Source organism: Epinephelus lanceolatus, chromosome 10 (assembly GCF_041903045.1).
Source record: "Epinephelus lanceolatus isolate andai-2023 chromosome 10, ASM4190304v1, whole genome shotgun sequence".
NCBI lineage: Eukaryota > Metazoa > Chordata > Actinopteri > Perciformes > Serranidae > Epinephelus > Epinephelus lanceolatus.
In genome coordinates this window covers 45899537-45913365 of record NC_135743.1, presented here as the reverse complement: position 1 = coordinate 45913365, position 13829 = coordinate 45899537, and the positions used below count along the sequence as shown (strand labels likewise).

General features: G+C 42.6%; 1 protein-coding gene across 1 annotated transcript in view; it reads right to left on the bottom strand.

Annotated features, from left to right (window-relative positions):
* Positions 1-3013: 3013 nt before the first annotated feature.
* Positions 3014-13829, bottom strand: part of LOC117265033 (G-protein coupled receptor family C group 6 member A) — a 47101-nt gene continuing 36285 nt past the window's right edge. The window contains 4 exon segments of the mRNA XM_078171235.1: positions 3014-7898; positions 12784-12791; positions 12934-13057; positions 13314-13529. Coding sequence (XP_078027361.1) covers positions 6894-7898; positions 12784-12791; positions 12934-13057; positions 13314-13529 — 1353 coding nt within the window. The 3' untranslated portion in view covers positions 3014-6893.

Genomic DNA, 13829 nt, shown 5'->3' with positions numbered 1-13829 from the left:
ACACAATAACATCGAAAGCGTGCAAGATGCAGATACCAAACTTCACAAGTGTAGCTGAGATCACAGTGAAGGCTTTGAAGACTTTGAAGATGGGTGTATTCTAAGCAAGGGGGGCCAGGAATACGTGACCCATAGGCCCCCCCACTGTACGCCCCTGGCTGACATTCTCTTTAAGTCGTGGACCGCTGTAACATGGCTGGAGTGATCCCATCACAAGATGGTCTCTGGGTATACTAAATTAGTAGATGTGGACAATAAAGATGAATTTATTTCTAATTTTGAAGTGGCCACAGGGAATCTAAGTTCTGTCCTGCATTTGGCTGATTTCTCGTGAGTCTCATGGGTGCAGTAGCTCAGTCCATAGTCCCCGTCCACACCAAATATGGAGCGTGGACTGGGCGAACTGCCCTTGAGCAAGGCACCAAACCCCCCAACCTCTCGGGGTGCCTGACCAAGGCAGCCCCCTCACCCTGACATCTCTCCACTTTGTGCATGTGTGTCTTTCGGACCTCTGTGTTAATGACAAAAGAGTGAAAAAATTGAATCCCCTCCAGGGGGATTAATAAAGTATATATATATATATGTATATATATATATATATTTGACCAAGAAGGAGAGTGATGGAGTGCTGCGGCAGATGACCTGGCCTCCACAGTCACCGGACCTGAACCCAATCGAGATGGTTTGGGGTGAGCTGGACCGCAGAGTGAAGGCAAAGGGGCCAACAAGTGCTAAACACCTCTGGGAACTCCTTCTTATATATGTATATATATATATATATATATATATATATATATATATATACAGTACAGGCCAAAAGTTTGGACACACCTTCTCATTCAATGCGTTTTTTTATTTTCATGACTATTTACATTGTAGATTCTCACTGAAGGCATCAAAACTATGAATGAACACATGTGGAGTTATGTACTTAACAAAAAAAGGTGAAATAACTGAAAACATGTTTTATATTCTAGTTTCTTCAAAATAGCCACCCTTTGCTCTGATTACTGCTTTGCACACTCTTGGCATTCTCTTGATGAGCTTCAAGAGGTAGTCACCTGAAATGGTTTTCCAACAGTCTTGAAGGAGTTCCCAGAGGTGTTTAGCACTTGTTGGCCCCTTTGCCTTCACTCTGCGGTCCAGCTCACCCCAAACCATCTCGATTGGGTTCAGGTCCGGTGACTGTGGAGGCCAGGTCATCTGCCGCAGCACTCCATCACTCTCCTTCTTGGTCAAATAGCCCTTACACAGCCTGGAGGTGTGTTTGGGGTCATTGTCCTGTTGAAAAATAAATGATCGTCCAACTAAACGCAAACCGGATGGGATGGCATGTCGCTGCAGGATGCTGTGGTAGCCATGCTGGTTCAGTGTGCCTTCAATTTTGAATAAATCCCCAACAGTGTCACCAGCAAAACACTCCCACACCATCACACCTCCTCCTCCATGCTTCACAGTGGGAACCAGGCATGTGGAATCCATCCGTTCACCTTTTCTGCGTCTCACAAAGACACGGCGGTTGGAACCAAAGATCTCAAATTTGGACTCATCAGACCAAAGCACAGATTTCCACTGGTCTAATGTCCATTCCTTGTGTTTCTTGGCCCAAACAAATCTCTTCTGCTTGTTGCCTCTCCTTAGCAGTGGTTTCCTAGCAGCTATTTGACCATGAAGGCCTGATTGGCGCAGTCTCCTCTTAACAGTTGTTCTAGAGATGGGTCTGCTGCTAGAACTCTGTGTGGCATTCATCTGGTCTCTGATCTGAGCTGCTGTTAACTTGCCATTTCTGAGGCTGGTGACTCGGATGAACTTATCCTCAGAAGCAGAGGTGACTCTTGGTCTTCCTTTCCTGGGTCGGTCCTCATGTGTGCCAGTTTCGTTGTAGCGCTTGATGGTTTTTGCGACTCCACTTGGGGACACATTTAAAGTTTTTACAATTTTCCGGACTGACTGACCTTCATTTCTTAAAGTAATGATGGCCACTCATTTTTCTTTAGTTAGCTGATTGGTTCTTGCCATAATATGAATTTTAACAGTTGTCCAATAGGGCTGTCGCAACTGATGGTCCCAACCCCATTGATAAAGCAAGAAATTCCACTAATTAACCCTGATAAGGCACACCTGTGAAGTGGAAACCATTTCAGGTGACTACCTCTTGAAGCTCATGGAGAGAATGCCAAGAGTGTGCAAAGCAGTAATCAGAGCAAAGGGTGGCTATTTTGAAGAAACTAGAATATAAAACATGTTTTCAGTTATTTCACCTTTTTTTGTTAAGTACATAACTCCACGTGTTCATTCATAGTTTTGATGCCTTCAGTGAGAATCTACAATGTAAATAGTCAGGAAAATAAAGAAAACGCATTGAATGAGAAGGTGTGTCCAAACTTTTGGCCTGTACTATATATATATATATATATATATATATAAAATATCACTTTTCTAGTGTTTATTTACTAGTGTTGCTGTGACCTCCTGGTATAACTAAAGTTTATATTTAAAGTTTATATATTTTATATTAGGCTGACCATACGTCCTCTTTTGCCCGGGCATGTCCACTTTTCACGTCCCCTCCGGGGCGTCCGGGGGGTTTTTATAAACTGATGATAATGTCCGGTTTTCCATGTGTTTGTGTGTGGAGTGCGGCACGGGCTGCATATTTCTGTCCGAACCCGAACCGAGCCCGACATTATTTAATGACCAAAGCACTGAGTTTCTGTCACACAGTTGTTACGGTTACAGCCTATTTAACAGGCCGCGCGTGCTCAGCGGAGAGGGAGACCTCCGTGTTTGAGACGGGAGTGGGAGGTGGGAGCGGGAGGCGGGAGGTCCGGCGGTTCCAGCGAGAGCAGAGGGAGAAATAAAACAAAATAAGATAAAATAGGAAAAACCTGTCGCCCTCTTTTATTTTATTTTCAGCGTTTAATCAAGGCGGAGGCGGGCGGCTGGTGGTCCGAGACTTCCAGCGAGGAGAGAGGTAGAAACAAACAGCCAATGTGTGTCTGTCAATTTCAATTCAATTTTATTTATAAAGCCCAATATCACAAATCACAATTTGCCTCACAGGGCTTTACAGCATACGACATCTCTCTGTCCTTAAGACCCTCACAGCGGATAAGGAAAAACTCCCCAAAAAAAACCCCTTTAACGGGGAAAAAAACGGTAGAAACCTCAGGAAGAGCAACTGAGGAGGGATCCCTCTTCCAGGACGGACAGACGTGCAATAGATGTCGTACAGAACAGATCAGCATAATATATTAACAGTAATCCATATGACACAATGAGACAGAGAGAGATAGAGAGAGAGAGAGAGAGAGAGAGAGAGAGAGAGAGAGATGCAGGTAATGACAGTGGCTTACAACAACATTAATGAAAGTAATAATATTATAGTTATAGTTCTGGCTACTGTGGTACAATATGTTGAAAGTATGTATTAATATCTGACAGTATACTTGTGTGACGATAGTCATATGTGTATAATAACAGTAGAAGTATGACTAATGACTAATGATGGTAGCAGCAGCAGGAGGCATCTGGCAGGACCACGGCAGCAGCACAACTACACACGTCACGCTGTCCAGGCACCGCTGCGGTATGAGTTAATCTGAGAGACAGTGGAGCGCAAAGGCTCCGGAGAAGAAGCCGAGTTAGTGACATCCAGAATGGCCGAGTTAGCAAGATGCAGTAATAGGATGAGAGAGAGAGAGAGAGAGAGAGAGGGAGAGAGAGGGAGCCCGGTGTATTATAGGGGGTCCTCCGGCAGACTAGGCCTAAGTCAGCCTAACTAGGGGCTGGTACAGGGCAAGCCTGAGCCAGCCCTAACTATAAGCTTTATCAAAGAGGAAAGTCTAGTCTAGTCTTAAATGTGGAGACAGTGTCTGCCTCCCGGACCGTAACAGGAAGATGATTCCACAGGAGAGGAGCCTGATCTGCTTTTGGAGACTTTAGGGACCACGAGTAACCCTGCGTTCTCAGAGCGCAGTGTTCTGGTGGGAAATGTGGTGTGTTATGTTCAGGTGTTGTCACGTAAATAACAGTCTCAAAGCAATAAATAGGACAGACAATAGGATTTTATTTATTTTTACACTACATTTCCACTGAAAGCTGACCGAATCCGACCCAAGCCCGAATACAATTTATAGCTACATTTTTGACCAAACCCGCCCGACCTGTGGGGTACCGTCGGGCTCGGATCACCACACTCTAGTGTGTGTATGTGTCCCCTATTGGGGCCTATCTGAATTTCTGTCTTTGAGAGATATTATTTTGTAATATAATTGAATTTTCTATCCATACATATAAATTTTAAATATATTAAAATGATAAGGCATCTTTGAGTAAGCTGCGGCTATCATTTAAGTAGGCTATGTCGTGGCCGGACGAATGTCCTCTTTTTTGGAAATCAAAATATGGTCACCCTATTTTATATTATAGTTTTTATTTCAGAAAACACAAAAATGGAGGCTCAGATCTTATTATGTGTAATCTTTATGATAAAAAGTTCCAAATTGTACAGTATTATCAATATTAATTATTTCTCACAACTGTTATTTTGTTGAGTATTTTGTTTTGTTTTTTCAAAATAAAACAAACCACACAGTCACAAACTGACACCTCAAAAACACCCATGTTACATTATGCCTCAAAATTAAACTTACAGACAACAGACAGGGGTGTAGCACCAAATGTGGGCCCTATGCATCGGTAGTCCCTGTGGGCCCCTGCTCATCCCCCCTTGATCCATGTCTCTCTTACGTACCTTTTGAATGCTTTTTATTATTTTTTTTTTACAAAGTCAGTTTTCTTTCTTTGTTGGGGAAAGTTTTTCCTTTGTTGGGGAAAGACAAGATAAGCTGCTCCAGCAGCTTGCATTTAGTGACAACCCATAATGCAGGGGTTGACTAAACAATTAAATGCCTTTAAGGACTGTTCTTTACTTATCAGAGGAGGGAGATGAGGATGTTACCATTAGTCATACTTCTACTGTTATTATACACATATGATTATTTTCACATATGTATACTATCAGATATTAATATATACTTAAAACATATTGTACCACAGTAGCCAGAATCATAATTATAATATTATTACTGTACTTTCATTAATGTTGTTGTAAGCTATTAACATTACCGTCTGTCCTGCATCTCTCTCTCTCTGTCTCTCTTTCTGTCTCATTGTGACATACGGATTACTGTTAATTTATCATGTTGATCTGTTGTGTACGACATCTATTGCACGTCCGTCTGTCCTGGAAGAGGGATCCCTCCTCAGTTGCTCTTCCTGAGGTTTCTACTGTTTTTTTTTTTCCCGTTAAAGGGTTTTTTTGGGGGGAGTTTTTCCTTATCTGTTGCGAGGGTCCTAAGGACAGAGGGATGTCGTATGCTGTAAAGCCCTGTGAGGCAAATTGTGATTTGTAATATTGGGCTTTATGAATAAAATTGAAAATTGACTGAAATTGAATTCCTGGAGTTGACAGTTTACAGTTTCTGGCTATGATAAATGGTGCAATTTTGGTGATAAAATACAGCCATTTAAATTTGTATGCCCCTCCACTAAGACAAAATAAAATAACATTAGCCCCTCCCCAGTGCTAAAAAAAATATTTGACATACCTACCCCTTTTTGCCCAAACCACATTAACCACAACAAAATGGTCTTTTATAACACTAGTGTGGTGAAAGAAGAGAGAGACCATGCAGACAATCACTCTATCAAATGAGATGGGAGATTCTCTAAGTCGTTGATAAAAGGATGCACTATTTTACAGAAAAAAATGGATCTTTTTCCTTAGTGAGTAAGTTATCTTCTCCAGAGGTATGCAACTGTTGTTTTCTGAGAACCAGAATCCAGCTGGCATCGGGAGATCTGACTCCCATTTCATTGCATTATGGTTTTTGGCAGTGGTCAGTAGGATTTCTGTAAGTTTGATGGAAGGACTATGTATGATATTAGAATTCAAAAGGTTGCCCAGAAGGCATACCTTTAGGATCCATTGGTAAAGTAACTTCATCGATTGTGGATAAAGCATCACAGATGCCCCATCCTACATCGCAGACCTTCTAACCCCCTATTCTATGCCCAGGTCCCTCAGGTCAGCTGACCTGGGGCTCCTGGCTGTCCCACGCTCCAGACTTAAGCTCAGGGGTGATTGTGCCTTTGCTTTGTCTGGCCCAAAACTATGGAACAGCATCCCCCTCCCAATTAGATCCGCCCCCCGCAATTGATTCTTTTAAGTCCAGGCTCAAAACTTACTTTTATTTATTAGCGTTTGAGTCACCCTGATGTGGCTTTCCCTGATGCATGCCTATGTGTGTTGTGTCTCTAAATGTGTGAGCAGTTATATTGCCTCTCATGTATGTGTTCTTGGCATTTTATTCCTTCTGTACAGCACTTTGGTCAATGTTAGTTGTTTTTAAAGATATTTTTTGGGCCATTTTGCCTTTAATTGATAGGACAGTTAAGTGTGTAAGGGGGAGAGAGAGAGGGAGTGACATGCAGCAAAGGGCCACAGGCTGGAGTCGAACCCGGGCCGCTGCAGCAACAGCCTTGTATATGGGGCGCCTGCTCTACCACTAAGCCACCGACACCTCAATGTTAGTTGCTTTTAAATGTGCTTTATAAACAAATTTGAGTTGAGTTGAGTTGAGTGAGATGCCAAAAGTCTTGTAGTTGGTGCAATGAAGAAAATGAAGAAAAGTGCCGCCAACTAGACCACATCTAAAACAAAGGGATGAGAATCTGGGATGAAATCCATGTAGGGGGGAAATAAGTCTAATGAAGAAAACTGAACTGAAGTCATATATCTTGAGTAGTGTACATGTAACACCACATAGGTCCTTCCACAGTACGATGAGTCTCTATATCTAAATCTGTGGCAACAATTTGTTAATGGTCTATATGCTGATGGTTCTTCTGAGGCAGTGTCGTGTGATCAAACCTTTGTGCAAAATTGTGCAGCTACTCACGTCCCTACAGTCTGTCACTGCAGACACAGAGACAGCTACTGCTGTTTTGTTGGAGTATTCATACAGATTCTTTCTGAAAGCACTCTTGGTATTTTGTTCCTTCTTAAAAAGGATTATATAGCACTTTGGGAGGAAATGACAGCTGAGGACGCCATAGTTGGAGATGAGAATGACTACCATTTCCACAGCTGGAAGGTACACTCCTGAAGTGGTGACGTAGATGGGAACAAAGAGCAGCCAGGAGATGAGGTAGAGCAGCATGCTGAAGGTGATGAACTTGGCCTCGTTGTACTGCTGTGGCAGTTTGCGGCCTTTGAAGGCACAAATGAAACACACTAAAGCCAGAACAGCTATGTAGCCCAACATCACCCCAAAGGCCAGATATGAGCCCTCATTACAGTCCTCCAGCAGAGTGGTTGGATGCTTGATGGTGTGATTAAATGGGCTTTTAAGGACCAGCCAGCAGATGCAGGTAGTTGCTTGTAAGGCCACACAGATGCTAACAATGACATAAGGCTGGTAGAGCCTCCGTAGAACCTCCTGCAGCTCAGGATCAAACTGGAAGGCAAGCAGGATCTGCAGGGTCTTTACCAGGATGCAGGAGACACACAGAGTGAAGCTGATGCCAAAGAGCACCTGTCGAGCCTTACACCTGAAACTGTTGGGCCGGCCTACAAACAGCATGGCACTAATGTGACTGATGACTAGAGAGAACAGGATAATCTGGCTCAGCGGCCCCCCAGCAGCTTTCACAACAGGAGTGTCACGCTGATTTAGAAACAGAGCTGACACTAGCAGAGCCAGGAGGATGCCCAGGGCAGCAAAGGTCAGAAGGACCACAGCGAAGCCGTCCTGCCAGGAGAAGACGAGCAAGGCTTTGGGGATGCAGCTGGAGCTGCCCTCAGGAGACCACTTGATGACACTCGTCCATATCTACAGGGATGAAGGAGCACAGACACAGAATAAAATGATCACTAGCAGGCTCACAAAAATTTGACTCAGGCAAAGAGAAGTTCAAGCCTAGCCTGGTTGTTTACATGTTTTTGTTAACAGAAGCATCATAGCAGGATGAGAATAATCAGAGTAGCCAGGAGTTAAAGGCAAGTGGATTTATCTTAGTCTGTTTTGTTTCTCATCAAGAGGCTTCATCAGCTCTTCTGACCAGTAAGAGTTCTTAGGCATTTAAATATTCTCAGGTCATTACATATTTATGTCAGATTAGTGTTGTGAGGTCACATTTGAGTTGTTGTTGGTACCATGACAGTCATGTGAGAGTTATTAAAGTCACATGAAGTGGTAACTGTCTGGCTGACAAACTTTACAGACAACTACAGTAGGACAGGCATATCTTGATTTATTGATTTAAAGAGGCTAAACATGCAACACATTTTCACTCTGACCTCATCACATATCAACGTTTGGTCACAAACTTTCCATGTCAAAATATGACATTCAAGCAACCTGATCTCACAGAAATACGTGAAATGACCATGACCTCTTAACACTGCATTCCATGGTGGAAGCACGCAATGGGTTGAAATTACGTGCCGGTACCACGGAAACAATGCCAATGTAAAGTCAATTAGGATCCTTTGTCGTGGTGGACACATGAATTCCCTGGTTCAACAACATCCTGTATACACACAAAAACACTAAAGTGTTCTTGATATTAAAACGGCAAATATATTCCTCTGTCATAATTTCCCATCAATAATAATAATAATGATAATGATAATAATAATAATAATAATAATAATAATAATAATAATAATAATAATGACATGATAGTTCGGCTGTACTAGATATTTGATATATTCAGTAGATTTACTTTTTTACGACACTATTTGACAACTCCACAACCGGAAGATCTATCTTCCCAAAAACACCGTTTCTAGAGTACTAGCTAAAATATCTAAAAATAAATAAAATAAAATAACCAACATCCTTACTTTTTCTTAACATAGTTCATCTAGATGCAGTGTAATTACTAGTTCGGCTTTACTAGATATTGTCACAGTGTGTGGCAGGACCCAAATGCACCAGTAGTAGTAGCAACAGTCTTTATTAAACAGTTATGCAGCGAGTGTTCAGGCAGGTCTCCCGTGTGCCAGGTGAGGGAGTTACCACAGGACCAACGGGGCAGGCAGGCTTCAGGACGGTGAGAAGTCGGGCCGAGAGCCGCTGAACAGACAGCGATGCAGACGAAACCAGCGGGAGCAGACAGATGGATTGTCGAGAGCAGGCAGAGGATCGAAGAACCGGCAGGACAGGGAAAACAGGAGCGGTGAATCGCCACACAGCCAACACTAGTGATGTTACGCTCAAGCCAGTTTGCTCGACACAGTGTCGATCTTTTGAAGCGCAAGTGTCCCGAGGCAGTGTTTCGATCCCTGCTTAGGCACGCCCACAATCACGTGGATACTGGGAGCGAGGCTTAAGGCTTTTCCAGGTCTTCCACTTAGATGCAGTTCTGACACACAGCCAGCAGATGTCACTCTTCTGACTGCATGAAATGCTTCAAAGCAGTGTGTCATTCCTGAAGCAGGTGTGTCAAAGTGGTTCAATGCTTCATGAAGCTTTGATTTCACCATCACTAGCTAACAGCAGACGGAGACCAGAAAACTCACAGGCAAAACCCGTAGTCAGGAACGGAAGGCTGTAGTGTTTACCAGGGCAGAGACGAGAAGAGAAGCCGAGTCAATACCGGGAAGTCAGTCCAAAGAAGATTGCAGGAAGGTCAGGCATAATGCGAAGACAATCTGGCAATGAGTAAGTGAATCTGTGAGGTTATATGCAGGGCTGATTGGTGATGTGGAGCAGCTGGCAAGACCAGGTGGGAGTGATGAGACTGATTAGGAGGTGTGGCTGGTAGGTGAGTGAGGAGGAGTCAGGGTGAGTGGAAGTTTCCTAGAGCAGCAGGTAACAGGCTGGGTAGATCATGACAGATATTTAATATATGCAGTAGATATATCTTTTTACAACTTTATCTTACAACAAGCTGCAAAAAACTACCGTCCCAAAAATGCTGTTTCTAGAGTACTCGCTAAAATATCGAAAATTAGCCAGGCTCTTCCGTGCTTAGCCCTATTTTTTTCTTCTTATTTATTTATTTATTTTGTATTTTATTTTTCTTCTTTTTTTTAATCACATCGGGATGGGGGTGAGGGAGGTGAGGGGGGTCTGTGGGGGATCTGTTGGGGATGGGGGGCACTTTTCTTAGCAGAGATAGTGGTGTTTGGATTCGGTTGCGGCATACAGTCGGCAATTTGAAATGGAATGAAGCCCACAAACACAAAACAGTAGTCGAACGTGCCACATCCGCCCACTGCACCACTATCAAAAGCTGGCAAAATACTTAAATACTAAATACTACTACTAAAATTTTATTTTATGGCCTTAGCATTAACCCATCATATTGCTGAGTTATCAAGGACACTTTCGTTTCGTTTTTGTGTGTATACAGAAATGTTAAAGATATCATTGAGGAAAATGAGGTTGACATGACGTTGTTGAACCAGGGAATCTTTGTGTCCACCACGACAAAGAATCCTAATTAACTTTACATTGGAATTGTTTCCGTGGTACCGGCACGTAATTTCAACCCATTACGTGCTGCCACCACGGAATGCGGTGTTAAGAGGTCGTGGTCATTTCACATATTTCTGTGAGATCAGGTTGCATTCAAGGTACACTGGGTGTGTTGATGGGTGACATTCTGGGACGCCATGTCAGCTTCTGCCTGTTACATGCATTGCCTGTTATCAAAATACACTTATGTTTTCACAGGAAATGTACAGTTTGCATACCGTCTCTTTCAAAATAAACACACTATGTCCATACAACACCGCAATTTGATGTTTTTGTCTTCAACAACAAATGCACGTGGTTGGGTTTGGTTTAGGCAACAAAAGCACGTGGTTGGGATATCAGACAGACAGGAGTTTTCAGTCTATCCCCACCTCTAAATGTCTCCACTGCAACATCCATTCACACATCAATCAATCAATCAATTTTGTTTATAAAGCCCAATATCACAAATCACAATTTGCCTCACAGGGCTTTACAGCATACGACATCCCTCTGTCCTTATGACCCTCGCAGCGGATAAGGAAAAACTCCCCCAAAAAAACCCTTTAACGGGGAAAAAAAACGGTAGAAACCTCAGGAAGAGCAACTGAGGAGGGATCCCTCTTCCACGACAGACAGACGTGCAATAGATGTCGTACAGAACAGATCAGCATAATAAATTAACAGTAATCCGTATGACACAATGAGACAGAGAGAGAGACAGAGAGAGAGATGCAGGTAATAACAGTAGCTTACAACAACATTATTGACAGTAATAATATTATAGTTATAGTTCTGGCTACTGTGGTACAATATGTTGAAAGTATGTATTAATAACTGGCAGTATACATGTGTGACAATAGTCATATATGTATAATAACAGTAGAAGTATGACTAATGACTAATGATGGCAGCAGCAGCAGGAGGCATCTGGCAGGACCACGGCATCATCACAGTGATGCAATAGTACACTACGCAAAACAGCACTGTGACTGTTGTTTTATCACACGCAAAAATGCATCTTAAGCAAAGCTGCAATTTTTTAATCAGTGTGTGGACAAATCAGCCCAGTCTTCATGGGTCTTCAGATATAGTGGAAACGCAAACAAAAATGCACAAAAGAGACTTTGGTTCCTGCTTCTTAAGCCCTGTCTCCACCAAGCAGTCCGGTATGGTTCAGTTCAGAACGCATTTTTTCCATTTCCACTGTGAAAGGTTGTGGATGGTACCAATGAAAATGTTTCTAACATCCCTATTTTTGGTCCCCCCCCCCCTCCCCTCTGTTGGGGTACATAACACACTGATCCGGTACTAAAAGGTGGAGCTGTGAACACTGCAGTCTGTTGACTGGTCAATAGAGGATGGTCGCTCTTGCTCAGGGCTGAGTTGTGGCTGGTTTTGAAGTCTATGTAACCACTGTTAATGCCATGGCAAGTCTTACAGACATTAGTTAACTATAACAATAAAATGAAAGTATGTTTTGCTGCCGCTCGAAGCAGCTGTAGACTGAGAAAAAAATAACTTGGGCCAACTGAGCCAACTGCTGGCAACTTTTAAGGTGGAACGTTTACTTGTAATGCGCATGAGTTGATGACGTGAATCCATCTACACACCTTAAATTTCAATGTGACAAATGTCACCATTCCATTAGTTTTTATTGTCTCTCTTGGATGACATACACTTTTAGTAATGAGTGGATCTTCAAACGTTTAAAAGTATATATTAATTTTGACAGTATTATGTGAACTGTATATATACTAATCCTCACTTGGAGAAAAAAAGTGCTGTGGAGCATTACTCCTGTGGGCTCCAGCACCACTAAACCCCTGCACTTGCCTAAGAAGGACTAAATGCACAAACCTGCTATTTTTTTAATATTCTATGGAGAGAGAATCTCACTGCAGCATGTTCTGTTTTGTTCTGAAAATGTCGGCTTGCAACCATGTTCTGTGGCTGATAAACAAGGTGCAGACTTCCATCTGTGTCACTGGTGATGAGGAAATACAGCGAGAGCAGATGGAGCAGTGAGTAACAACAACCCCGTCCACATTTAAGAGTACTGTCTGTGTTAGAAACACTAAATGGACCTAGGGTCTAGGTACCATGTCTGAAGGGTTCCAAAGGTACCATACTGAAGGTGTTTGGTGGAAAAGGGGGTTAAGTTCCTTGGTCAAAAATTAGCTGTACAGCTTGAGGAAGTGATCACATCTGGATTTCTGTGCATTTACTGTTAGCACAAAGAGTTAATTACATGATCACCTGAAACACACATTAATGCCAGTTGGGGTACACGTCAACAGATGAATCTGACTCAGACTCAGACTCTTAACATGGTTATTTGTTATTGTGTAGGTAAATGTATCCAGTGACATCGAGTGTGTGTGTAAGGCGACTGTCTTGCCTGTGTCATTAGAGTAGTAGTTTGCAGTACAGTTGATGCACTCATAACAACAAGTGTGTTGTCCCTCAGCTGTTTTCTTGAACTCTCCAGGGATGCAGCTATTGGAGCATTTAGAGATGACGTGCTGAGGAAAGCAGGGAGAGATGATGATTATTTTGTTGGTTTTTGATTATTTTTCCTGTATTTTAAATTAGATTCACTCTTATTTTACTGCATTCTGTGCAACTTATTCCCATACTGGATATACTGGGTATTAGAACTGAAATCCTGTGTTTGTAGTATTGCCTCAGTCAGAATGTTTTTAGTAAAGACACACTGCAGTATGTGTGTGTGGGTCTCTGTGTGTATATATACAAAATGACAGCTGAATGAGGGCCCACCTTCAGGTCCCAGAGCTGTTGGATGGTGTTGTGGTTGGTGTGGGTGAAGTTGTTGTTTTGTGGGTGGTATTCAGCCACAACATCATGGACATAAATCTTTCCTCCCTCTGATCTCCACATGGTAACATCATAGCCCAGATTGATGTCTCCCCCGCTGTCAAACTGATAGGTCTTTTCTCGAAGTTTAAACTTCTGCATCCAGAGAGCTTTCAGTACCTACAGGACATGAGACATTTCATTATCAGGTTATACCGTTTTGTATTTACTGTATGCATGACTAAACTTGAGGAGACCATCAGTTAAATGCACACAGTCCCCATGCTCCGTCCTTAAAGTGCTGCATGGTATTCTATCATCAATGAAATATTCAGCCTGTTCTCATTCACAAGTCATCAAATACCATTGCTTTGCCAGTGACTTTGGCATCAGACACCGAAAGCAAAAGACAATTTTTGCAGCAGTATGATACACCGGCAGTGTCAGTTTGTAACGCAGCCGTACAGAACCTTTTGCAGT